General features: G+C 33.1%; 2 protein-coding genes across 6 annotated transcripts; one reads left to right on the forward strand and one right to left on the reverse strand.

Annotated features, from left to right (window-relative positions):
• Positions 1–217: 217 nt before the first annotated feature.
• LOC108204527 (K(+) efflux antiporter 4) lies at positions 218–13,705 on the reverse strand. 3 transcript variants are annotated; one of them, XR_001803817.2, is made up of 21 exons: positions 13,217–13,704; positions 11,245–11,288; positions 10,605–10,663; positions 10,393–10,462; positions 10,251–10,312; positions 10,092–10,167; positions 9,927–10,001; positions 6,477–6,548; positions 6,293–6,376; positions 5,578–5,646; positions 5,404–5,481; positions 5,043–5,131; positions 4,209–4,305; positions 4,001–4,054; positions 3,341–3,436; positions 1,977–2,165; positions 1,804–1,881; positions 1,584–1,628; positions 910–999; positions 601–795; positions 218–517 (listed from the first exon to the last, which is right to left on the reverse strand). XR_001803817.2 is itself a non-coding variant. In XM_017374015.2 (20 exons), the coding sequence occupies exons 1-20, from the start codon at positions 13,464–13,466 to the stop codon at positions 706–708; spliced, it is 1,767 nt and encodes a 588-aa protein (XP_017229504.1). In that variant the 5' UTR covers positions 13,467–13,704; the 3' UTR covers positions 218–705. The 3 variants fall into 3 exon arrangements, 2 of the variants coding, with proteins under 2 accessions (XP_017229504.1, XP_063940534.1); XM_017374015.2 differs by having other exon boundaries at positions 218–795; XM_064084464.1 differs by lacking the exons at positions 218–517; positions 601–795; positions 910–999; positions 1,584–1,628 and having other exon boundaries at positions 1,804–1,906; positions 13,217–13,705.
• A 3,862-nt stretch (positions 13,706–17,567) lies between these two features.
• On the forward strand, positions 17,568–23,852 carry LOC108208296 (calcineurin B-like protein 9). 3 transcript variants are annotated; one of them, XM_017378925.2, is made up of 10 exons: positions 17,568–17,822; positions 17,913–18,090; positions 18,182–18,264; positions 18,925–18,984; positions 20,260–20,368; positions 20,457–20,509; positions 21,631–21,711; positions 21,866–21,978; positions 22,703–22,784; positions 22,925–23,852. In XM_017378925.2, exons 1-9 carry the CDS (start codon positions 17,802–17,804, stop codon positions 22,773–22,775), a joined length of 771 nt encoding a protein of 256 aa, XP_017234414.1. In that variant the 5' UTR covers positions 17,568–17,801; the 3' UTR covers positions 22,776–22,784; positions 22,925–23,852. The 3 variants fall into 3 exon arrangements, with proteins under 3 accessions (XP_017234414.1, XP_017234337.1, XP_017234480.1); XM_017378848.2 differs by having other exon boundaries at positions 17,570–17,822; positions 22,703–23,852; XM_017378991.2 differs by lacking the exon at positions 17,568–17,822 and having other exon boundaries at positions 17,949–18,090; positions 18,177–18,264; positions 22,703–23,852.
• The last annotated feature ends 3,270 nt before the right edge of the window (positions 23,853–27,122 follow it).

The raw sequence follows: 27,122 nt of genomic DNA on the forward strand, positions 1-27,122 counted from the left end.
CATTATGTTGTAATAAAAAAAATGTTTTAAAGATGTGACTTTTAGTTTGCCATTCAGTTGGGGACGAATTCACTAAAGATCATCGCAAAGGGCTGAAAAATTGGGTCAAATTTGAACCAACAGTTAATTTAATGATGCAGTTGCAGAAAGTTGCTATTTTTCCAAATTGCAGAATGTAGAAATCAAAATTTATGTTTCAAGGCAGCCACCCAGCAAGTTTAAAATTAACCACATGCCCTCATTTCAATATAAATGCAAGTCAGAAATGATACATTATCAGTTCATTTAGTTCTTCAGAACATGATAGGTTTGAATTGCTATTTTCATTCTCTTTTACAAATTACTGATGAAACAAACAAATCATCAGTCACTCTAGATTACACTGGGACCTTAAACAAATTTACATTTTCGGAAAAAGAAGAAATCAAAAAAAATGTAACATACCTCTACCTCTATGGAACACGTAATGCCTCTACTTGTTAGCTGTTTGTCAGTTGGATCCTTCACATCCTGGAACCTGTCTTTGCAGGCATAAGTTTCTTCATTGTCCACTAGTCTGGTTAGAAAATGCATTACAGAAGAAGGAACTTCGAAGCATACTTTGTCCCTGACGTGTCAAGTCAGAATCATCCCCTCTTGCATTAATATACTTGCCAATCTTTTTTGGGGCAAAAATTAACTATCCACATTCTGCAAGCATATTTCTTAAACTTCATGTATCATAAGATCCTTTGCTACTAATGCAATTCGCTGTTTTGCACTGTCAGACCGGAGGTTTTCTCCTTTGAATACAATCTACAAGAAAAAATCAAAACAATCAACAAAGATAGCAATTGTGAATAAAAGCCAAATTAATTACCTAGCTTCGAAATCAAATCAATGTTGGAATATAGTTCTTGTTCAGATTACCTCAGTCTGAGAATCTGGGGAGAACCACCGTAACAGAATCCCAAGATGCACAACAGCAGGAATTAGCTTAAAAAGCAATGGAGTAGTGACCTGTAGCCAAGAGAAAATCAATTCATCATGTCACAGTAGGTGTTCCAAAACACAAAAACACTTACCGCAAAACACCCACTTTCAACTTTTGACCGCTAGCGGCTTATCTCTTGCAATAAACAATACCGAACACAACCTAAGGTCAAGAACTTTTTGTGCAGTGTGCCCATGTGCTCAACCTTGCTCCATTAAAGAAAATTTATGAAAAGTAACATTGCCTGGCTTAATAATGACCTGAAGATCTAAGGAAGTGCGATGACTCAAGTGTTTAGAACAGCTAGTGTATGATCGCTGGACATAAATTTTACATATTTTACTTATTCACTATTGACATATCTAAAATCGTGAGAAAATTTACAATCAAGTACCAAAGAAACTCTATGTAAAAAAGATATCATGACTGAAATTGTACAGATGCTTGTATTGTTTTCTCGATGTGAAAAAGAGTACAAGTCTTCTGTTTAAATTTCTAAACAATAATTATATAGTTATTAGACGAGAGCCGACAAACACAACAGAGCACATAGGTAATCCAGATATATGTGATGGAACAATAATTACAAAATAAAATATTGACTGCCTACCAGACTAAGGGCTGTTGTCCCAAGAAGCAGCAAGTAGAGCTTTCCCTAAAAAATTTACAGAAGAACAAAATAAAACACAGAAAAATTAAACTTCCGTGATGCCGTACTTCTTTCTGGGTTTATAATCTCTACCATGAGACTTGAGAGTTTAATTTAATAATTCTCCTTTCTTCGTAAGGTTTTAAAGTGAAATCAAGCAAGAGATTCATTCAGCAATAACCTCAACAAGATGAAGATTAGAAGCACGGCTGAGAAGGACAAAAGCGAATTCCCCTATCTGAGCTAAAGACATCCCAACCTGCATCGTCGTAGACTCAAGAAACCTGTTAGTACAAAAACATATATGAAGATGTAACTAGTAAATTGAGAGAATGCTACAAAGTGACATCTTACCAAAATTGAAGTCTTGTTATTATAGCCAAAACCCTTGACAACTACGGAAATTATAACTGTTTTAACAACCACCACTAATAAAACTGAAGCTAACAAAATATCAACATGATTCCATAGAAAATGGACATGAATAAGCATTCCAATGCTGGCAAGAAAGAGGGCTGCAAAGAAGTTTCGAATGGGTTCAACCTGCATCAGCAATAAACATTCAAGAGGAAAGTAAACCAAGGGAATTTACTTGCAGTATAAACAATACAATTGTTGATAATATTAAATGTCCATCCCAAGATAGAGAGGAAAAAATTGCTACCCTCCTAATAATTTGCAAGATGTTTTCAGTAGAAAAACTGAGCAATTACGTAATTCCTGAGTTTCAGTCAAGCCATAAACCGTTAAGATTTTCATCACTTCCAAAACTATCAGGGTACGATAAACAATCTTCACCATACACCCTCACTTATAGGTATATAAGAGATAATTTAGGAAGGCGAAAGAAAACTTGCAATTTAGTAATTACATTTCAATCAAGACAAGATCAGCACTTTGAAAATTATATAACTAAGAATATATTCAAATTGCTCATACACTGACCACTGCAATATGAAACAAACTTTTAAAAGGTCACACTCATTACAAATTAAAAGCATTAAAACAAACATACATATGTATCCGAGAGAGATTTCGTAAACCATCAGAATTCCCCCATCCTTTTGTCAATTTTTACTTAATTACTAGTAATTTGTCCCAGTATAATACCTTTCAATATAAGCAGGACCCCAGTTAAGACTTGGAAGACAATGCACACCACTGCCAACTAGAGATGTTAATATAAAGCGCCAGTGAAACCAGTCTTGGCTTTAAATGTAAGTATTTATTATCTGGAAGTCTTAATAGCAGTTATATACATTTTAACAGCATCTGCTTAGGGACGTAATGATGCCACAAAAGTTAAAATCATCGTCTGCATATATTTGTGCAAGTATATCAGCCCCATGCGGGTTTTTTTAGGTGGAGAGCACAATATGCTTTCCCAATCTAGTTTCGCATTTACAGGTCCATTGGCTGCCATACTTGTATCGTATTTGTCGACAAAAAAATGGAGAAACATGCAAGTTTGATACCAATTTCTAGGTTCCATTAAGCCTTTGATTGGAACTTTATAACCAACTCGGCCATGTAGCCCAATCAATGTGTTTGTACTGGATATAAATCTTCCAAATGTACGAGTAAAACAAAATATGTCGCACGATTTAATTAATATGTTTTCCCACAGATACAGAACATGGAGAAGCTGACGGCAATTAAAAGATAAAAAAGTCAATACTTCTTACCATGGCCAACTCAAAAGAGAAAAGTAGTCTTACTTGTTCAAGGGTATGTTGAGCAAGATCAGTTGTTGCTATCATCACTCCAGCAGCGAATGAACCTAGCTCAAAACTTAAACCCAGCTTATCACTACACTGAAATGACACAAAAAAACAGATAATTTATACTAGTTTAAACATTTATCTGAAAAGAACGAATATGCTAAAGATGCAATCTTGTTTGACATTTACATTATCATGTTGGTGTGCTGCTATGCAACAGGTGCTAAAGTATCTATAAATATAAAAGTTTAAAGCAAGAAAGTTGTACATCATGGTCAGTTAAATACCGTTGAACTAAATACAACATGGTCAGTTATATTCCATTGAACCAAATACTGCTACAACATTTAATTTTTCAACTTTGGAGGAGCTTCACGCGTTTCCACTAATTCTATAGAAAAGATTCTACGAATTTCATTTCACCCCACAAAACTTTAGTAGATTCACTTTTCTGTGCACATACATGAAAGATCAGAAAACTTAAATTCCTACAAAATTACTTGGTACTTAATTTCATGTGTAAAAATGCTCCTCAGATCATGCAAGAATTCCATCATGAAACATAATTGCGAACAAGGAAAAATCAAGTAGCATCCGAGTAAAGGAGAGCATAATCAGCAGGAAACAAAGAGAAGGAAATTAAGTAGAAAAACGAACCCATGCTACAAGCAAGCAAAAAGCAACTGCTGCCAGCTGATATAGTTCATTGGTCTGCACAAGAAATTCTGCATTATAAAAACAAGACAAAGTACACACTGCAGCTAGCATCCAGAAGAACAGAAGATTGTTTAAGAAAGACTTGTGTTGGCACAAGTAACGGGGAGCATACTTGGCAACGATATAACTCATATAAAATAATTCATACCTGTGATGATAGGCTTATCATCAGCTTAAGGAACCAAGGAACACAAGTGCGGGACATAATTGTTAAAGCAGCCAGAAAACCCATCAACGTTACCAGCCTGGGCAACACATATATTACAATAAAATGTAATAGTTAGATATCTAAATGCACTTCATGTGATAGAAGGAATAATCAGGTGTTTGATATTTACTTAGGTACTACAAAAATACAGATCACTAGAAATGACCTACAAGCATTTGCGAAATTCACCTTTGCTATAGGCTACAATATACTGTACCTTCTCTTCTGATCTAAAACCATTTCAGTTAAAGTTCATACACGCTGATGCAAAGTATTTTGTAAGTTTATAGCCCTTAAACCTAGGAATTACCTTGCTATGTTATTTTTACCACTGTAGTCTGTTTAATTGCTCTTAAATCCTATAACCAAGATGCTCAGACTTCAGGCCTCAAAACTGTAATGAAATCTTTAGTTTGTAGCAATTTCCAGATACGCACCTTCTAAAAGCTTAGCAACACAAAACTTACAAGTCCAAATCTGTTTGTTCCAGAAAATACAATTAACTTAACAAAGTGTTGACTAGACAAAAAGCACTTTGATGATTTCTGGCAGCAGCATGATATAGAATTACTAAAAAAACATTTCTGCTTTTTCAAGATTTCAAGCTCTTAACTGTAAGGGAATGAATTTAAGACTATACTTCATAAAGAACATAAATTTCAGTCCACAATCTCAAACATGATTTCCATAAACAGATGCCAAGATATATAATCATCACACACACATGCCTTAAACATAAATAATGAAAAGATACGAGTTAAGCTATCAACTTACGATTTTGTCATGGATATAACTCCCTGAAGAACTCCTGAAGTTCCACCCAATATCGGCAAAAGAGCAAACAGCAAACCTACTGCACAATCCTGAAACAGGAAGAATGGAAGTGAGGATGACTAAATGGGACCTTTTTTAGTCAAAAGACCTTCATAATTAAATTTGTCTACATAACAGCTTTTATCATGTCGCAAACAAAGTGTACCAGCATTATTAATAAGGCTCTGCCTCAGGACAAGGACATGTTGTAAAGTGAAAGGGAAAACTATTTAGTTGTATCCAGGCCAACCCCTCAAACAAATTTACAACCATAAACGAAAAAACAAAGGCAGCATATTATACAAGACAGGCTGTTATCTACCTGCAAAATAAGTGTGCCAATAGTAACTTGGCCGTGAAGCGCATTGACACTGTTTTTCTCCATCAAAAACTTGAGGACCTATGGCACAAAATGAGTTAGACCATGCATGGGAATATTTGATTTGTATGCATATCGGGAACATATGTGACAACAGGTGGAACCCATGAAAATTACCACTGCCGTAGAAGACATCGAAAGAAATGCACCAACAAAAACCCCTTCTGAAGACTTACCGCCACACAACTGCAAGCATCATTATGTATATAGTTTAGACCGCAGCAGTAAGATTAGGATACATCATAGTACATCTAAACAAAAATGTGGGTGAAAAAAGGGCATTTTAATTGTAGTCAGTCGTACAAAAGTTGAGTAGGAATTCTATCATTAAGATTTAAGACAGAAATGTAAAACATTCCTAGCAAAAATGGGCTGGGAATCACCACGTCTCTTACATACTATCTTTGTGAAAGGTTAATTCAATGAAGTCCCTTGATGTACACATAATTTTACATCTTATAGAAGATTGGTTAAAAGAGAAAGTAACACTACAACACAGTGAAGGCGCCTGCGCCTAAGGGCAACAGTATTATTGCAAATATACTGTAAAAACAAAATTATAAATAATTGCAGATGTATGGCCATTAAATTGTGTATCATATAATTTTAATGATTCAGGAACGCCAATTTAAGTTGGTTTATTTTGTTTTCTTTTTTCTTTTGCCTTTTAATTCAAGATATTAATAATAATTTGATTAACATGACTTACATTTTTTATAAGATCACAAAAGCTATGGATAAACAGTTGCTACATCAGTTAATGTTTTTGTTGCAAAAGTACATAATCCATTTGCAAAGTTTTCAGTAATATTTTGCAACTTCCTAAACATACCGAGGCAATAATTCCACAAAGGCACATGAAGAGGAAAATCTGAAGCAGGCCTCCCATTACCGCGACTGCTCGAACAACTTTTAGCTATCATTGAAAGGAGATGATTTGAAGCACTAGTGCTGGTACTCATTCAGGGTAGCTCAATATATACAGAGAAATATATAAAAAACAGATATCAACTAACCTTTGCCGTGGAGAACTCCAGCCCTAAAGCAAAAAGAAGAAAAATAACACCAAATTGTGCCACTGTCTCAACCTATATGGATGGACACAAATTTACTGTGACTGATACAAGACAAAAACAAGAAATACAAATTTATGGAGAAAAATGGGAGGATGGAATATAAAAAATCCACTGCTACAATAATTTTGCAAGTGCAGCATGAAACACATGAATCGCAGCCCTAAAGAGTGATATTATCAAAAACAGTAAAATGAAATCTACACGCTATTGAATATGTGTGGGGGAAGAGGTAACACACAACTGGACTCCAGATAACTAAATAATACATTAATCTTCTCTCCAGTAAATATACCTGTATTATTTTGCGACAAAAATTAATTGGTCCAGTTTCGTAATAGACCTGGCAAAATGGGTTTGGATCTGTAAAAACCGACCCGAAAAATGTGGAACCGAGATCCGAATCAAATAATACAAACTTTACTGAATCTGATTCAATCTAATCCGAACCGAACCAATATCCGACCCAATATAGGCCCTGTTTAAGAATTAGCGGTTAGCTGTTAGCGGATTGAATTAGATGTTTTGACTAGCCGATTGAAATAGATGTTCTTGTAAAAATTCAAAAATTAGCAATCTTGTAAAAATTCAAAAATTAACCGATTGAAATAGATGTTCTTGTTTTGACTAGCCGATTGAAATAGATGTTCTTGTTTTGACTAGCCGATTGAATTAGATGTTCTTGTAAAAATTTAAACTTTATTTAAATTTTCGTAATTCTTTTTATAATTATTTTTAAAAAATTCAAAAATTAGCAATCTTGTAAAAATGAACAATCGTTTTTAAATAATTATTTAAATTTTGAACCTTATTGTTCTAAAAAGATCTTTTTATTCTCTACAACTTTCGTTCTTTAAGTTTTTCCGAAAAATATCATTTAGATGGTCAGAAAATTTAAATAAAGATCTGATTTTAATTAAATATAATTAAATTTCCCAAAATGCCCCTGCAAAAGTTAACGGTAACGGCAGAATTTAACGGAAAGGGTGCAAAGTGTCTACGGATTAAAAGTCTGGGGATGCAAAGTGTATTTTCCAAAACTATTAGGTGCAATGTGCAATAAGCCGAAACCAAAGGGGTGCCAATTGCAATTAACTCTATTTTAAAAGTAAATTATTATTAACCAAATGATGAATTTGTGTTATATATATACTAAATAGTATTCGTAAAGATTCTTCAAATTATTAATTTATATTTTTGGCATAAATATTTATCTTCTTAGTTGAAACCAAACCAAATAATTATATTGATCAGCTGAGGTTATAATTACATTAGGTATTATTTTTATGTTTTAATTTTATTTTGGCAAACATACTTAACAATCTTTATTCTATTGCAACGACAAATTATGATTATTGCAATATTTTAACTTGAACCAATTTTTCAAGATCCAAATAAAATCTAAACGGAAATAAGGAGGATTGGAAAAAGATCCAAACCGGATTTGATCCAATTTTAGTCCAAAATTTATCCGATTTTTGTCCCAATTTGACCCGAATCAAAATCGACGTGATCCGAACCGAATCCGATTCAAATTATGCAAAATCCAACAAAATTAGATCTAATTCGAACTGAATGTGCCAAAATATACTATAACCTAAAGTAGATCCAATCTGAAGTAGATCTGATCCGATTATCCGAATTGCTAGGTCTCCTGAATACTTATTTGAGGAAAAAAGTGTAAATGGGTACATTATTCTAAAAGTAATTACTTATTTTTATAAAACAAGAAATGCCAAATACCCCCTTTAGTATTTATTTTTATAAAACAAGAAATGCCAAATACCCCTTCAGTGATTACTTAACAGTGGGTGTTTGGCTAAGAAAGTTAACCGCTTCTTTTCACTAAAAGCTTGCTTTTTCTTTTTCCTATCTGTTTGAATGCAAAAACTCGGACGACTTCTCTTGCAATTTAAGTTCAGAACTTAGAAGCTAGCAAGTCTGACTTCTGTTCATCAGCTTATTTCTTGCAAGTCTCACTGCCTTGTAACATGACTTGCATTTTATGTATCAATTTTATATTCAAATAAATTAATGTGATTAAAATTTCATATATTAAATTTGTAAATATATAAGTAAATTTTTATATAAAAATGTAAACTTACAATTTAAATTATTAAACACTCTACTAACTTATAAGTCAAAAAATTAAAACACCTAAATAAGTTATAAGTCACATTATCACTTTAACACTTATAACTCCTAACTACTTATCACTCACAATCAACTTCTCAACTTTAAGCAATAAGTAACTTTTTTTTAAGCATAGTCAAACGGCCCCATATACATTTTACTAGAAATAAGTACTCCCTCTGTCCCATTTTAACTGCTTTTTTAAAGAGATGCACACAAACCAATTTTTACATTTATTGAGGTGTTTATTTGAATACTTTTACATAGCTACCCCTCATAAAGTTAAACTAAACTACTATTTGTATTGCATAGAAAATTACTTTTACATAGCTACCCCTCATAAAGTCAAACTAAACTACTATTTGTATTGCATAGAAAATATAAACTGCATTAATGAGGAGCAAAATTGAAATTCACCTACCAAATAGTGTATGAAAACAAGAAAAAGTCACTTATTTTGGGCCAACAATCAAATTCTAAAAAGGCTGTTAAAATGGGACGAAGGGAGTACTTATTTTTGCAAAACAAGGTAGTATAAACACCATCATAAAATCTTTGAAACTATCTTTACCAGTGTAATCCACATTAACATTTGGAGATAACCCTCGTTACCTTGGAAACATATAATATATATAGTGTACAAAAAGCCAATATCTTGAGGACTAGAACTGAAAGAGCTTTGCACGGTAAACAAGGCCACAAAATTAAATAGCACCTGAATCAAGTATCTTGTGTATGTGCAATGTTAATAAGTGAGAAATAAAGGTCTTTCTGTATAATAGTTTTAAACATGGCATAACATGACAAAGGTGTGGATATGGGATCTGAGTCGGATCCTTTATGGTAAAGCAAGACATCTCGTCCTCTTGCAATGAAGTCCAAAATGTGATTTAAGGCACTAAACAACTTGTTCTTAATTCGGTTTCATACAATGAATATGCGGATATAATCTATATGATATTTTGGTATTAGACAATAATAATTATAATGCACAAAAAATAGAACATATAAAATTTTGTGTCAAGTTTACAAGCCAGATTTCCAACAGCCGTTTCCAATTTCGAATCCATGTACAAAAACCCCGGATGATTAAAGCTAATAATTTGACACTTTGATCTCCTGGGTGTCTTACCAAGTCCGTGTAACATCAGGTCCAATTATATGGTCATACATTAAACAGGAGGGGAGAGTTGAGAAATAGAATAAAAACCACTATACATAGACCAAAGTTTTTATGTATCACGGGTGGAGGAAACATACTTGCACCATTTCACTAATAAAGCTCAACCCTCCTGGTCCAACAAGAGACCCCGCTAGTAAGTATCCCGTCATAACCTTCACAAATGTAAGAGGAAAGATTAATTGGTGTTAACACTGATTAAGGTTACCGAGTAACACAACATTAGATGTATAGCTTTAGCACACCGGTTGTCCAGCACATGCAAAAGCAATACCACCGCAAGTTGCAGACACAATGACAACTACCAAATCTGAAATCAACCTAAAACAGATGCAAATGACACCAATTAGTAAGTAGAAACCAAGCAACTTTTCAGGTACATCATTACTGAAATGAATCCTTACCTCAAATCTAATTGTAAGACTGGGTATTTTGATTTGAAATTTGATATTATGAAAACATTATCCTGAAATAATATAGAGCCAGTAAGCATGAAGAACTGCATTGATAAATGAACCATATCATATATTTTAGATACAATTTTACCTTTCTATCAATCAATGTTGGTGTATCTTCAGCTCCATTGTCATTATCCAAGTTGAAAACTCGATATGACCTGATAATTATCAAATGGTGCCAGAACAGACAATTCTTCAACAGGACGAAAATCCTTTTATACTAAATAAATGTCAACTCTATTAACTAGAAGCATAATCAATGAAGAACATAATGATGATAAACATGATAGAAGCCTATACTTCTCCTCTTTTGTGTCATTTTTCTTGGACTTGACTCTAGCGACAGTCTCCAGAACAGCCTGACAAAAAGGAAGCAGAACATGCAAGATATATTCATCATTAGCAAGACACAAATAAAATGGAAGGAAATAGAGCATCTGGCAGTTGAAAACCCTGTGAAATTAAAACTATATGAAAATAAGGACTTATTTTGGGAAAAATCTCATATTTACATAATATTTTTATTTTTAGGTTTAACAGGTGTTTAACATTCCTAATTTGCAGAAATAAGTCACTTATTTCCAGAAAAAAGTACAAATTTACGTACTTTATTTCAGAACTAAGTGATTTATTTCTGAAAAATAAGATAAGCCCGGGACCTATATTGGTAAACCAGAGGGGAGCATTCAAGAACACTTTAACAAGTGAAAGAAAAGATCCAGTTAGGAATTGTATTATAAACTCTGGATTCAATATTTGCAATAAATTTTGAAGGGGTCTAATAAAAATTATGCATGTAATTACAAAAATTAGAGCTTATGCTAATTAAAGAGATTCATTTTGTTATATATTTGTATCATACTACTAGAGTCACTATATTTCATTTCTCGTAAGACATTGTAGGAGTTCAAATAAATTAAATTGAAAAGATATCACCAACCTGCTGTTCATTCACACTGTTGTTGAAGCCACCCGCATCATTTTCTGTCAAATTAATGAAATTTCCGATAAAGTTACAGGCATACACCAATTTTAAAAAGAAAATTAAAACTAAAAACTAGAAGCTGATGAGATGACCAATAGAAATTCTATCAATACTCATCAAAATTTATTAAATATATACAAGGAGATAGGAAATTATGTTAAGTAGCAAGTACACATCGAAGTTCCAAGTGAAACTGTATTTGCATAAGTTATAATAACCTTTATGGTGACTGCTTCTTATAGCTTAAGGCTTTGTGAAAGTAGATCATGGTAAAAAAGCTTAGGTTAACTAGAGGCCTAGGTTTAGAGCCCAGAGACACCCAATACTTCCATATCTATATGGACAATTGTCACTGGTGCTCCTTAATGACTCATGGTGAACCAGTTCACTACATGTTGAGCATTTAAGTTATGGTCATCACCTGAAATTTTTCATCACTGAAGTGCTCATCACTGTTTAGTCCATTACGCATTTTGTCACCCACTGAATGGTCAAAAACATATCGCCACTTTCCTCTCAACACCCTAATGCATCAGACCATCTTATGAAATTGTTCACCATCATTGTTAGCACAAACTTAATTCTTGTTCACTATCATTGTTAGTACATCCTTAATTCTAGATATAACTTTTTAGGCCAATCACTAGACATAATCCTGAGTTCAACTCTATTCTACCACAAGTTTCGGGGTGCATGCACATATTGGTGAACTTACGATTTGTGATGACTTAAACTAAAATGAACTAACTACGTTTGATCTTCCACTAATCCTATTGTCTACATATGTATAACTAGAACATCTAAGAAAATCAACTTCTCCAATATAAGCAAGAGCTGGGCTTTTTATATAGTACAGAGAATCAAGGAACTAAAACCAGACACTGGTTTAAATGAACCCCACTGATTCACCATTCACTTTGAACATCAAAAATTAGTGATAGCATATTAACTTCACACTAATCTAACATTTGAATACATTTACACTGCATCTTATTTTATCAAGGGGCCACTTCTCACACCAAGGCACTGCCAACCAATTCATGTATCCTAGTCCATATAACATATTTGATCATTTCTGGTATTTGTGTGCTCAACTCTTATCACCTGAAAATATAGTTCACAGTTACAAAGATTCAGCTTCACGGTAATCTTTTCTGCAGTCTTTCTAAGCTGCACCCTAATACTTGCATCCAAAAATCGGATTTTGCAAATCAGCCTTCTAGTAATGTCTCATTTGTCATCATAGATAGTGTGGAGGAGCGTAAGAAAGTCAAGGCAACGGTTGTCACTGGACTCACTGCAAGTCCCTTATTTCTATAGACCAGTAATGTATATAGTGTATAAAGGCAATAGGTTTAGCTCATAAAATTACTTTCCTATGGTCTATACAGTTACTGAACTACTACATCTGGCCCATAAAATATATTCTCTATCTTTCATTGTGATTAGAGCGGGCAAGCATTAAACTAAATAATAAAAGTACATTTGATTTATGAATTTCACAACCAGATCTAAGTACTAAAAAATAACAAATCCTAACTTGCTTTAAGCCTAGAGTTGTCCCAAAACGTACTAAACCTACACATCAACAGACATCCGAATCAATTTTCAAAGTAACTAACCATTAATCACAAATTCACGCCAAATTTCCGATTCAATAACATTACATGACCACGTTCCACAAATCACACACTTCAACTCCACAAACAAAATTCTAGCAACTCTCTGACCAATTCACATTCCGTAACTAAGTTCAACAAATCAAGATTCGGTACTTCGAACTCCACGCACTAATTTCTAACAACATTCCGACTCCCAGATTCGGAAGAACAGACACTAACACCTCCACACATTTTCACTAATTAACTCCAATATACACCACAAAAGACACAACAAAACTAAATTGAACTTCAGATCTAGCACGCACCTTCAACTTGATCACCTTCAGTGAACTCTTTCTCAAGAGCTCGATCAATCATCCCCGCAAAGCTATCTTCTCTCGCTTTCCGCGACACATTCTTCAATTCTTCGCTAATTTTAGCATCGTCGAGCTGATCTATATTGGAATCGCCGGCCTCAATTGACGGAAGTGAAAGTATATACAGTATGTATAAGGCGTATATAGAGATTGTACATATACGGCGTCGTACGGAGGAGCGCGGCGATCTCCTCCTCATCGCACGAGAGAGAGAGAGAGAGAGAGAGAGAGAGAGAGAGATGGAGTAGAGTTAGTTAGAGAGAGGGAGGGAGAGAGAGAGTAATCTGTCGGTTTGAATATAGTAAGATTTCTAGAGAGATATAGATACAGATATGTGTATGTAAAGATCGAGAGAGAAGGAGATTGTTTAGTGGAGTTAAAGAGGTGGTTGACGCTAACCGGAGATGTCAAGTACAAAAAAGAGAAGTGTGTTTTGTTGGTTTCTACAGAATTGAATAAAACCAAATCACATTTTCAAAAAAAAAAAAAAAAAAGAATAAAACCAAATCACAAATCTCAACCGGAATCAACATAATGATTCATTTTTCCATCTAAATTTAGGGGTCGTTTTAAGTTTTTTTTAAAAAAAAAAAAAAGGCGACTTCTTTTTTAAAATTAGAAAATGGATTATAAGTGAGAAATAAATAAGTTAATAAAAATTTTGGAAAAGAAGTAAATGCTCCGAGCGAGAAGTTAGCATTTTCAGCTTCTAAAAAGTGTTTCTACTTATTTACACAAACTGATTAGGAAAAGTAGAAGTCAGAAGCAGCTTCTGCTTCCGTAAATAAGCTGACCCTTAATTTATGAGTTAGCTTTCTTTGAGATTATTTTAATATTAACTTAGTTAATAAACGGAATTTTGCGGCAACATTGTATTTTAAAATAATTAATTAATTAATATATCTTATTTTATCATATACATTACTCAAAAATATATATTATATATATTATATATAGAGAGTTAAGTTCTATGGAGTACATAAAATATTGGAGTATTTGAGTACAAATCATACTTTTTTAGTTTAATCATAAATAATATCTATGATTACCCAAATTTATATATAATTTATCATTTATATGTAGTATTAAACATAATTGTCAATTAATCATTAATATCTTTCCACTTTAACAAGCATTAAGATTGTTGTTCTGCTTATAAGTTATATTACAGAACATAATGTCCTACGATTTATAAAAGTCACTATTTTATCTTTTGATTACAATGTTTATGTTGTAGAACATAATCTACAGGTTGCCGGATGTTTACAAATATTGTAAAACAAAAAAAATTAAGATTTAAGTGACTAGATTATATTGTATCAATTTTGTACACCAATACTCCAATATTTTTTGTACTCCATAGAACTTGATATATATATATATATATATATATATATATATATATATATATATATATATATATATATATATATATATTCATAAATTATTCTAATTTATAAATTTAATTTATTTATATAAATATTTTTGTGGATGTTTTTACTCATTGTTTCTATAATATTATACAAAGTCGAGAATAGAGTCAAATTTGATTAAATCAAACTAGTGTTAAATGTTCTACAATTAATACATAAAACTTTATATAAGATATCATTTACAACTTAACCTAAAATTTTCTTATTAGTTTTCACTGTTAATTTGTTGTCCATTTAATATATATCACCATATATGTATGTATATTTTTTTTAAGTTATTCAAATAACCTAGTCCTTCGTTCCAACAACCATTCTCTAAGATATTCTAGGTTGTGTTGTCAAAATTAGTCTATGTTTTAATTATATTTTCTTCCTTAGCAAGTTCGGAATCTGGATATGCATGCTTTTTCGATAATATAAAAACTAATTCTAATTCAAGATGGTCATTCCTTTTTTTAAGATCTAGATTTTTAGTTTTAATACTTTCATTCTCTAAAGTCTGATCTCTATAGCTACATGCATGTGTTTAAGAAAAAGTCTTAACTCAGCAATATCTTCAATATCAAAAGTAAGGGAAGAGTGAATTACCTTCATTTAAGTAGTTTTTGAGAGAAACTATTAGCTGCATGGTTGGGTTGACTTTTGCTGGTTTTATTGCTAAGTTGGTTTTCTCTTCCATAATCATGGTGCAGATGTCTAGTTTCTTTTCTATTTGTGATCCTTTTTCTCTAAGCAAGTTTAAGGCTAAGTCAAGCTATTGGTAACGATGGTGCAATGCTTGTCAATGCTGGTGTGAATATGCAAATACCTAATGGTGCAGTGCATGCTATCGGTGTTGCTCTCAATGAAGGTAATGAGAAGTGCTTTGGCTGATCTTGTCTGCTTTCTCTTCCAGATGCCGTAGGTTTTTCCCTTGCAGTTGTGGTTTATGTGTGTTTTGCAAGTTTTTCGTTTCAGGTCCTTTTCCGTAGTTTCTAGTTCCAGTTCCTAGTTTGGGTAGGTCGCATGTTTTAATTCTGAGCTCTGGGTTGAGTCCTCTAATTGTATTGCTTTCTCCTTCCTCTTTTTGGAGGTTTAGAGTTTTAATAAAATCGTGCTTATCTAAAAAAAAAAAGACTCTTCATTAGAGTCTGAAGTGTTAGCTCAATTCTTCTCCTTTGTGATGAAAGTTTGACCTTTGTCTAACTTTTCCTTCTTGCGCTCAGGTGCAAAGCGTCCTCACTACAACTGTAACATTTAATCTTGGACTTGTCCACTTTCCCAGATCTGCCTTCTCTTCTTTCATCTTTTCTAAAACTATTCTTATTAGAGTTTGAATCTCTTATAAAGAACTTCTTGCGCTTCTTGAAGTTTTTATAAGGCATCCTTTTGAAGCTTTTCATCATCAAGTTGCAAGTTGCATCATCTCACCATCATTGTTAGCATCATTATAATATGTGAGATTATCAAAGTGTGAGTCATCATCGGAGTTTGATAATATTGAAAACAATATGTTAGAGTTCTTTAATGCTTGGACAATGCCTGAAAGATAAAATAATGTTTGTTTATTTAGGTTCCTTGAGAAATAACTTGGATATTGACTTCTTTAATGATTGTCAAGTACATGCCACTTCTTGACATGCTTTAAGAAATCCATTTCAAATTATTAAGAAGAGTTACTGAAAAGATGGATGAAATCATGTTCACGGAATTACAGCTCTATCCTAAAATTAAGAAAATACTTGATGAAAGGAACACAAAGTCAAGGAAGTGGAGGGCTGTTTAGGATAGTGCTACCGAGTACCAAGTTAAGGACAACACAAGATTTGTGACAGTGGACTTGGATCAAAGGTCATGTAAATGCAGATTCTTTGATTTATCTAAGTTTCTATGTGTCCATGCTCTAGCTGCAATATATGATAGAAGGCACAAGCCTATTAAATAAATCTTAGATTACTTTAAAAGGGACAATTACTTGAAAAGCTATTCATTTCCTATTCAAGCACTCAAAAGGAATGACTTTTGGGATTGTCATGATGAAGTTGATGTTTTGCTCACATGAGATCCCTAAACAGCTAAGGGGTAGGCCAAAATGCTTGAAAAGGAAGGAAGAATAAAAGGCTGGCACTCAAACAAAAAAGACACCACAATTGAGCAGATGCGGAAATAGAGTATGATACATCATCACTTTTTTTTGCTACTTGTTTTTGGTAATTAGCATCTACTTTGAACTTCTGTTAAGAATTTTATAAATCTCTACTATGTTGCTGATCATTTTTAATCAATAATTAATTTTCTAAATATTTATCATTTATATTTCATAAAATAATGTTGAAATATATAATTTCTATAATGCTCCAAACTCCTTGTTAACATAAAACATTACGTTGGTGCATACATAGGCGGGTCAACGTGTTCAACAGCTCATTATAGGTCAAACTAGCTATCTAATGGAAGCTTATTTGCAACATCAACTATGTTAATGTCTTAACAGCCTCTTAACGGCAGAATATATATTTTAATTTTAGTATTTTAAATGAGTTCGAACGGGTTAATGTCTTAACGGCCTGTTAACGGTGGAATACATATTTTAATTTTAGTATTTTAAATGAGTTAGAACGGGTGGTCTATTTGAAATTTTTTGTTGAAAAATATGGTTAGTTTAATATAAAATCCGATATAAGTTTATGAAATTATACGATTAATGAATAAATAAAATAGTGATGTGAGAGAGCACGGTTGGATAGCTCAAGTGGTTAAGAGCTTATCCTCTGTCGTCCCAGGTCCTGAGTTCGACCCTGGCTCACCCCAAGAATTATACTAACTTGTAAGCCTATAAGACATATTTGTCAAAAAAAAAAAGATAGTGATGTGAGAATTGTACCTGTGAACCAATCCAAAAAAAATATACTCGTAGATGTGATCGAATAGACAGCGGTTACTCCGGTTAGTGAGTTGTGATGGAATCCAGTGGAGTGTAAGAAATAGCAGTCGCAGGCCAGGGGTTGATTAATGACCCACCGCAATAATGATGAGAACTATTGAGAAGGCGAGTCTTAACCACATAAATAAACATTCAAACTATTTCTTTCCAGCAACACGCATTATGTAATCTTTTCGCCATGGATTCCAACATCTCTCCGGTCTCTCTCTCTCTCTCTCTCTCGATATGTTTAGTCTCATCAAATTCGAATTATAATTTGTGTTGCTTTTGTGTTGTGGATTTTAAGCAGAGATCGAGTTCATTAACCCTAACCGAGAAGCTTTGCGCTGCTTGCGTTCCGCTGATATCAGTTATTGAGTTCATCATCTTCTCTATGCCTGCTTGTTGTGATCTTAAAAATTTCAGTCGTTACAAGAAGAATAGATTAGGTTACAATAAGCTAGCTCGACTTGCCAATGAATCTCGATGTAATTCTCCGCTTTTCATCTTGTTATTTGTGTTGAATTGTTTGATTTGTTTCTGCGATTAAATACTTTGTTATCATTTCTTTTAGTGCAGTTAGTGTGAATGAAATCGAGGCGTTGTATGAGCTGTATATGAAGTTGAGTTGTTCAATTATTAATGACGGATTGATTCACAAGGTATATATGGTTATATTGTACAGCTAAAGCAATTTAGTACATTTTCCGTGATTTAGATTTTGGTTGCAATTATACTTTTAGAAAGCTTTTTGCAATATGTTCCGCTACCAGTGCAGCTTTTGTGTAGTCTTAGTTACTAATTTATACCTTGAAGATGAATTGTAGGATAGCAACTTATAATCAGGAAATTTATATTAATAAGATGGGGGCAAGAGCCAAAAGGAAGTGCAAATTTTACAGGAATTCTTTTAAAATATTTTGAAAGGTTCGATGTTGACTTCATTTGCTTATAATGATTTGTGATCCTGGTTCAAGTAGTATAATATAAACAGGAAACATCTCCCAGAATGCAACTCTGTTAATGTCTTTTTACAGTTAAGTAATTTAAGTATATATCCAAAGTCAAAACAGTAATTAAGTTGATGTCGTATACGGAGGATAGTATAATTTTTTTCAAGCCAAATTAATCATGTCATATTTGAATTATGCATATACATCATGCACTCAGAGTCTCAGACTCCATTTCTAGTTTATTCAGCCATCCAATCCAATTCAGTCAATAAGTTTGTAGATAACTTTTACTACTCTATTCATGTACTCTTGCTTTGGTACTAGATGCAGCAGTCTGTAAATGTGCCTTGAAATATTATATTTTTGCAGGAAGAACTTCAGCTGGCATTGTTCAGAACTCCTTTCGGTGAGAATCTCTTTCTGGATCGGGTAAATGCTGTGTGACAAATTGTTAGTTTATCTTGGCTTATCAAATCTCTCTATGATTGCTTGATTTAGAAATTATGTTTACTGAGTGCAACATCTCAAGATTTGTGTTGTATTTCTTCTGTCTACTTGCCTGAATCTGTGAGAGGTGATCAAAATACTTCTTTTTCCTTATACAAGGATATCGTAAGAAAATTTTCACATTATAAAAAATTTATGCTTTTTAAAATTAAAACTCTAAGTCTGGAAGTTTTGTTTAATTATATTTCAGTGAGTTGTTTTATTGCCAATTTATATGCAATTTTTCTTGTTTTCAATCAGCCCTGTTAAACTGAACACCTGAAACTATATTCATAAGGTTATCAACAATCTGGTTGTGATTTAATTATGGACATTCATAAAAGAGGTTTGCATGTAATATGTATAGTGAGTATTCTCATGTTTAGTTGGTTATCGTTTGGATTAGAATTTTGTTATATTTGAGTGAAAGGTAGGGAATGCTGAATTTGATGGATAATTTAGGTTATTCTACTATTTTTGATTTGGCATCTAGCTGTACAGTAGAGATCAATGCTTACTTTTTTGGTTTAGTACTGCATTCTTTGTTCACTTCAGTTAAAAAGTTAGCTGTCAATTTCGTCAAACTGAAGATCATATGTTTGGAGTTTTTATACTCGAGTTGGTGGGTTCTGTATAATCGAGTTGTTTCTTGAAAATTTATGTGTAGAATTCTGATGGAAAGGCTGAGAACTCCTTTTTTTCTTCAAGGACCTTTACGTTGTTTCTCTTATCCCCATATTTTTGGTTTTGGTATGAATTACACTGGTATACACTGAATAATAATTTAGTTCATTTCTTCTGTCTGTCCTATATTTTGACTTTCTTTTGCATTTTAGATAACCTACTTTTTTATAATGAAACTACAGTATCAGTGTAATCCCAGACCCTACTTTCTAGTGGGATATACTGTTCATATTTAGTTTTACCGTGATGTTTAGAACTTTACTCAAAATTGAATATAATTTCCACTATACATAATAAATTGAACTGTTGGTGTATTCTTTTACTTTATTGTAAATTTATTCTACTTATTCAATTTTTTATGCGCTGTCCCTATATTGATGTCACATTGAAGTTCTGTACTTGTTTCATTGTCATTATATCTATTTTTATGTTCTTTGTTTGCTGTGACATGCTAATCTCTAGCTATTAACATGAATCATAAATTTGTAAATATTGTATTAGTTGTGTTGCCTAATTTTTGCTTCTGCATCCTAGGTTTTTGATCTTTTTGACGAAAAGAAAAATGGTGTAATTGAGTTCGAAGAATTTGTACACGCGCTCAACATCTTCCATCCCTATGCCCCCTTGGGAGATAAAATAGACTGTAAGGAATAGGAAACAATATTTTGGACCTTGGTTTAGAATTGCAGCTCACAGATATAACATCAATGTCACTTTTTGATGTATTGCAGTTGCTTTCAGGCTATATGATCTGAGAAATACCGGTTTCATCGAGCGAGAGGAAGTGAGTATACTCACTTTGTTGTTTTTCTCAGAACTTGGATAAACTAATCTGTCAATAGACAATTAATAGTTGTTTTACAATAATCTCATTTGTCTCGTCAATACACTGTTAGTTAGCATATTGTTTCCATTAATAATTCTGTGTTGGTCCGTTTTCTTAATGTTTATATCTTTTAACTAAGATTTAATGGAAGCAGAAAGCAAAATTGTTGATTTGTATAGTCGTACGCACATGAAAAGTTTCGTTCAGTTCGTATTTTCTAAGCACTAAGCCCTGTTGTTAATATACTATATAATGACTGGAATTGTAGTTTAAATGTTACACAGGGTGCTGCCAAACCTTGTTAAAACTTTTTATATACCATCATTACTTTTTTGTTGCCAAAGTGGAGTTTCCTTTGCGTTTCGTTTCTTAAATTCTGGAGGTAAACACCGTCTTTGAAAGTATGACCATTAAGTGGACCCTAAAGTACTACCTACACCAACTTTACATTGTAAAACTGATTTATCTTTCCATAATATTGTCTTCCATCACTTTTGTTGTTTTGTATTTACGTTTTTTCCCCATTCATCGATGTACTAAGTTCCCACGCTCCAACTTCCAAGTCATTTTAGTGCTACTCGTGCTCAATATAGCACTGTTTTGTGTGGTCACTGGTCAGTAGCTAGATGTGATCGAGTTTAATCTAGAAATTCTCAAAGGGCTCAAAAAAATTTGAATGCCATCGAAAGATCTCTCTCCTTACCCTTGAGTTCAATGCTCTATTTTGGCAGCTGATTTCTACAGAGGGTTTTTAACTAGTTATGTCATTTTACAGAATATAATAATCCCAGCTTGATTCTATGTTATTTTTCTACCTGTCATGTAAATTGTCATATTGTCAAGCATTACTGAAGTAAAGTTGAAGAGCTCTGTCAGTCAGCGTTTGTAATTTTCACTGCTAAATGAAATTTGGATCTTTTCTCAGTCTCTTAACACGGCAATGCTATCAGACCAGAAGAAATAAGATTGGTGCTTGAATGTTTTTCTTGTTTCTTTCTAGCATAATAGACCCAAATTTCTTGTACTATCAGTGTCGATAATGAAAGATTGAAAGTCATGAGTGAAACTTTAAATTTCAGGTAAAGCAAATGGTGGTTGCGATCTTAAAAGAATCTGAGACTCAGCTGTCAGATGAACTTCTTGAGGCTATACTTGACAAGGTTGGAAGTCCGTAAGGCGCCCCATTCTTTATATTATTTCTGTTGAGTTGTGTGCTATGTTTCCCTAAACCCTTCTTCCGAGTGGAACATGCCGGGAATTTATGGTCTTTTAGTTGATACTAAATTGTTATCATCTCACTGTTGTCCTTCCCAGACTTTTGCTGATGCTGATACAGATGGGGATGGCAAAATCTCTAAAGATGATTGGAAAGCTTTTGTGCTTCGATACCCCACACTTTTGAAGAATATGACTCTTCCTTATTTGAGGTATGCTATATTCTTGCTCATGTCTTATGTACTTGTGTTTTTTAATCCTATATACTTCTAAATTTGATAAAAGACAATACTAGCTTATTCAACCAGGAGTACAACTTGTAATCAATTTTTTTGGCCCATAAAGAAAATTTTGAAATCCACTTCGATGCTTAATACATGGCACAGTATCCTCAAAAGTGATATAGTCATGCCATCAGTTCTTATTAGTTATATAAATATGTTGGGAGTATGCTAACTGCAGCTGCTAAAGTAATGGTACAAAAGACGTTATACTGTTTTGTATTCATCACAAATAGTTTGCTATTAGTATACTGTATGTTCTAATTAGCCAAATTGATGCCAGCATGTCATATGCTCTAAGTACTAGTAATTCATTGCTACCACATGGGGGGAACTCCCCCAAAATACCACAGGAAACTTGCACTGAAAGATGCATATATTCTAAAATCATATATATGCAAATTGGTCATGATAAGCGTCTCCCCAATGCGCATCTGTGAGGTGTGTAACCAATCTTTACAGAAGATAACCACATTCAAATTTATCTTTGATATGCAAGTCCCATTTGCAGGATTGAAGTTGTATGCTTTACCGCTAGTGTTATTTTATGTTTAATATTTAAGATTATGGTATATTTGTCCAATTTGATATGAATCTGATGCTGAGTCACATTCACTAATCATTTTTCACTGGTTGGGAAATTCCTGTGTTTTAGGGATATTACAACAGTATTTCCAAGTTTCATATTCAACACTGAAGTCGAAGACGCAGAATCGAAGGCCCTCTGAATTATAAAAGTATATTTGTTGAAATATTATAATTCTTGCAAGTTATTTTATCCCTTTTTTATTTCTGGTCCAGTGTTTGTTCCCGAAGGCCGTAGTGCTAAAATGCCCTTATAGAATTAGATTTGACTACGAGGCTTCTTTGCCCGCAGCTACCAATTCTTCTTTTGCTTTTGGTAAATCAAAGCTTGTCGGGAGTAGAGGCATCCAAGAGTGCTTAAAAATATTTAATCGAATGACTTCATCTATTGTATTTTCATGGAAAGCGAATAGGGGGCAATAAAAAATTTGGATGCTCAAGTAGAATTTGGAGACTTGCTTAGTTCAAACAACAATAGCTGCTAAAACACCGCGGTGTTGCAGTCATATTTTTCGAGTTAAGAAATTGAGGTGGTGTTGAGACTCATCATCGCGAGGTCTGTTGCTATTCTTCGTTTTCAGAATCTACATTGGTGTTCAGTGTAGCAGAAAGCCTACCCTAGTAAAAGAGAGAGAGCTCCCCCTGCCGGTTGTTGGAACGACACGAGCCGGGCTTCTGTTTGTGTCTTATCCCTGATGGACAAATAAGAACATCCACGCCAACTGGACGTGAAAGTAGTTTTCCATCAGTGATAATTGTGTTTTGATTGAGTTGATGATAGTTGACGACAATGGTCAACCTGTCATGACAGTAGAATGTATTTTCTACAAAGCTTTTCTTTTGGAAAAACAAGGATTGGGACCACCATATCACCAGAGGTGTTCACTTGATCTTCAATCATTTAAATTCAAGCGAGTATGCAATGTAGCGCTTTTCTGTTGCTGACCAATTCGTTGATGTTTTGATTCTAATTTTATTTCTGGAAATTTGCAAAAGTACTCTTGTTTTCAAACTTATTTCCTGAAATATGATCAGAGTTGCATATGAGGTTGCATCGCAGCTGAAAGCAGTTGCTTTTCATGTTGTATAACGAAAGTAGTTTGTGTGCAGTGTTTTAGGAAGTGCAAATTGTTTAAATGTATATTCATCCATTCTTTGTAGCAGCCGAAGTGTATGTTTCGGGGTCCTGTGCAGTTCTCATGGAAATTATACCAAACCAATTTTGTGTTAATTTAACTTGTGAGAAGCATGTTTACCATCCAGTTTTAATTCAACGAATGTGGCCCCATCTATTTTGAAAAGACATTTCGTCATTTCTATACATTCTTGTAAAAACCGTTACTGTTGCCGGTCGAATTTTGCAGTTTCCCATTTGAATTTTACTCAACTCAGAATATAATAATTACAAGGATGATGAACTGCACTGGATTTGTCTGCAAAATATTAATCTAATGTCTTCTCTTTATAACGAAGTATTCATGATAACAAGTGTTTTTGTATTATAATTTTATTATATATACAAGAACGGATCTGGAGAGCAAAGAACCATTTTTTTTTTTACTACATGTAGCATGCACATTTTTTTTTGAAAATAATTCAACATGTGTACATTATTGAATAGGGTACTGAGCGTGGTCATACTTTATAAAAATTCTCAACTTTCGTCATACAATCCAAAAATTCCATAGAATCTCTGTTTCTTCGACAATTTCATACAAAATCTAAGAGGGGGGCAATTGTAGGAATTTTTCATCAATTGTAGTACAAGATTTCCCATGTCAATTTGCCTTCTGCAATAAGTGCAAGATCACTCACATTGCGGCCACCATTTCCCCCCCTAACAGAATGAATTAGGTAACGAGCACCCGTGCAAGATTTTTATTGATTTTTTTAAATGATAAAAAATTTACTCCCTCTGTTTTTTTTTCTATATGTCACTTTTGACTAAGATCACTCACATTGCGGCCACCATTTCCCCCCCTAACAGAATGAATTAGGTAACGAGCACCCGTGCAAGATTTTTATTGATTTTTTTAAATGATAAAAAATTTACTCCCTCTGTTTTTTTTTCTATATGTCACTTTTGACTTGGGTACGTAACTTTAGGTGAGTTGACCGAAATAAAAACTTATTATATTTAATTAATTTTTTTTGTGAATTAAAATTTTGATTATATATTTTTATTTAGAAAAAGAAAAATTTTAAAATAATACTTTTAACTACTCTGTCAAAACACTTAAAAGTGTATGCCAAAAAATCAAACGTCATATATTACAAAACAGAAAGAATATCTGATGGAGAACAAGAACCAAATCCAATAGACGCCCGAGGCTAACCAAGGAGAATCATTAGTCAGGGACCAATATACAATCAAAGTGCAAAACGTTTATAATCAAGTACCAATATACAATGTTCTCGGAGAATTTATATCAAAACCCTCTGTTTTGCCTCCTTAAAATATAATAAAATAATAATTATCTAAAATATAAAAAACAAGTAATTATATTCCTCCAATAGTAGCTAAAATTTGAAAACTGATGTAATAACATAGGCGTGGGACGCGAGGGGCGGTGATATTGGGTCTGTTTGGTTTGGAGAAGCTGAAGTTGTTATATTTTCAACTTTTCTTGACCCGTTTGTATAGATAAATAGAAGTACTTTTACGAAATCTTAAAACTTTTACTTCTTTTCCGAACACTTTATTAACTTATTTACTTCTCACTTCTACTCCACTTCTTTATTTTAAACAAAAAATCACTTCTTTTAAACTAACTCAAACGGCCCCATTATAGGAATTTGATTTCCTCTCCCAACTAAAATTTACAGAGGTAACAATATTAAAAGGGAAAAACAGTCATGTTGAGCATGATATTTAAGACTAACTTTGCATCTCCGGCTCAACAGAGTAGGCTAAATTAAACCTGTATGATTTTGTAATTTATTGAACATGTAAGACACGGTAGTTCGATGATATTGACTATATTTTTGACTAATAAATAGTTTTATTAATACAAAATGACTAACAAAACAAGCATTGAATTCCAATCGGGACAAAGCTTTGAACTGCCAACTACAATCTCGTTGTGAGATAAAGAAAGAACTAAACAAGTATTCATTTTGTTTTTAGATGGTTTAACACATGAAATATTCAAATTCTTTGACCTAAAAGATATTATAATGACATCTCAAACAACATAACCTATATCGGCTCTCAGACTAGCAGCATCACAATTTATCTTCACGTAAATCTATAGCGTTTGAACCATCAATTACATTAACGGATAATGGAGTAACAAATACCCCAAAATATGAACAAATTTTTGTTGCGCAAGGTGAGCTCTGATGGTATTCACCATTGTCTCAGAATCAATATGAGTCTTATAGATAACCAAAAATATTATATAAATCCTTTCGAGAAAAACTACAGACAACCGTAGACACAAAAATTTCGAAACATAACATAACATCCAAAAAATTTGAGCACAACTAAGAACCTTGATACAAAGTACTCAACAAGATCTAACCTAAACTAAATTAGATCTTGGTTTTATTGAAAAAGGTTAAGTACTAAAAGGTACTGAAAGAAAGTTAAGTACTAAAAAGGTATGGTCAACCTTCTTTCATTTCAGTACATACAAAGATAGCTAACCATACCTTTTTGGTTGGTAGCAATGCCTACTAATTTAAGGACTTCCACAGTTCCACCTGAATTAGGATCAACTATTTAACTTGTCTCATAATCGAAGAGTCTATTTAGAGAATACAATTTCTTTTAATCAAGATTGTCCATATGATATATGGAAGTGTAAACATATAACAATCATTTTTAATGCAAGAAATATATATAGTAGTTCATGTTAAGATTTTGGTAAACCAAGCATTTTATTAAAATATAATATCATAATCTCAACCGGTTTTCTGGTCCTCATTCCTATTTTTTGTCCCGAAATCCAAAATAATTGTCCATATTAACTTTATATGATAAATTATATGTTAAATATATAATTTTTTTCTAAAAAAACAAGTTAAAATTTTGATAATATATATCTTATTTATTATAATTGAATAAAAGGTAGATCTTAACAGAAGCGGAACGGAGGGAGTAATATTTTAACTATATCAAAGTACTCATCAAAGATAAAGAGGTACTCATCAAAGTTTCTGAGCCTAACTTTTGCATGTTGGCTTTCTGAGAGGAAAAGTGTGGAGAAGAGGAGAGGAGTATTATACAGTTGTGTGTAGGGGTGTTCATCAAACCGCCCACACCGCATAAACCGCCCGCACCGCTCCGCACCACACCGCAAAATGAGGTTTTTCTTTTTCGTGGTGCGGTTGCGGGTTGAAATTTTAACAAACCGCGCGGTGCGGTGCGGGTTGCGGTTTGACATTATACAAGCATGGTTCAAACCGCACCGCACCGCTATTTTCTAATATATAAAAATATATCACATATAACTATAAATATTATATTATATAAATGGATTATTTAT

The sequence above is a fragment of the Daucus carota genome, chromosome 1 (genome assembly GCF_001625215.2).
Source record: "Daucus carota subsp. sativus chromosome 1, DH1 v3.0, whole genome shotgun sequence".
In the NCBI taxonomy this organism is placed as follows: domain Eukaryota; kingdom Viridiplantae; phylum Streptophyta; class Magnoliopsida; order Apiales; family Apiaceae; genus Daucus; species Daucus carota.

Bases quoted from the DNA above. Each gene is read 5' to 3' on its own strand.
- LOC108204527 (XM_017374015.2), bottom strand. From the start codon at position 13,466: ATGAGGAGGAGATCGCCGCGCTCCTCCGTACGACGCCGTATATGTACA. The intron at 10,664-11,244 runs GTTGGTGATATC...CCTTTTTGTCAG, and splicing joins ACAGTGTGAATGAACAGCAG to GCTGTTCTGGAGACTGTCGC. The intron at 1,882-1,976 runs GTAAGATGTCAC...ACGACGATGCAG, and splicing joins ATAACAAGACTTCAATTTTG to GTTGGGATGTCTTTAGCTCA.
- LOC108208296 (XM_017378925.2), top strand. From the start codon at position 17,802: ATGGATTCCAACATCTCTCCG. The intron at 18,091-18,181 runs GTAATTCTCCGC...CTTTTAGTGCAG, and splicing joins ACTTGCCAATGAATCTCGAT to TTAGTGTGAATGAAATCGAG. The intron at 20,369-20,456 runs GTAAGGAATAGG...GATGTATTGCAG, and splicing joins CTTGGGAGATAAAATAGACT to TTGCTTTCAGGCTATATGAT.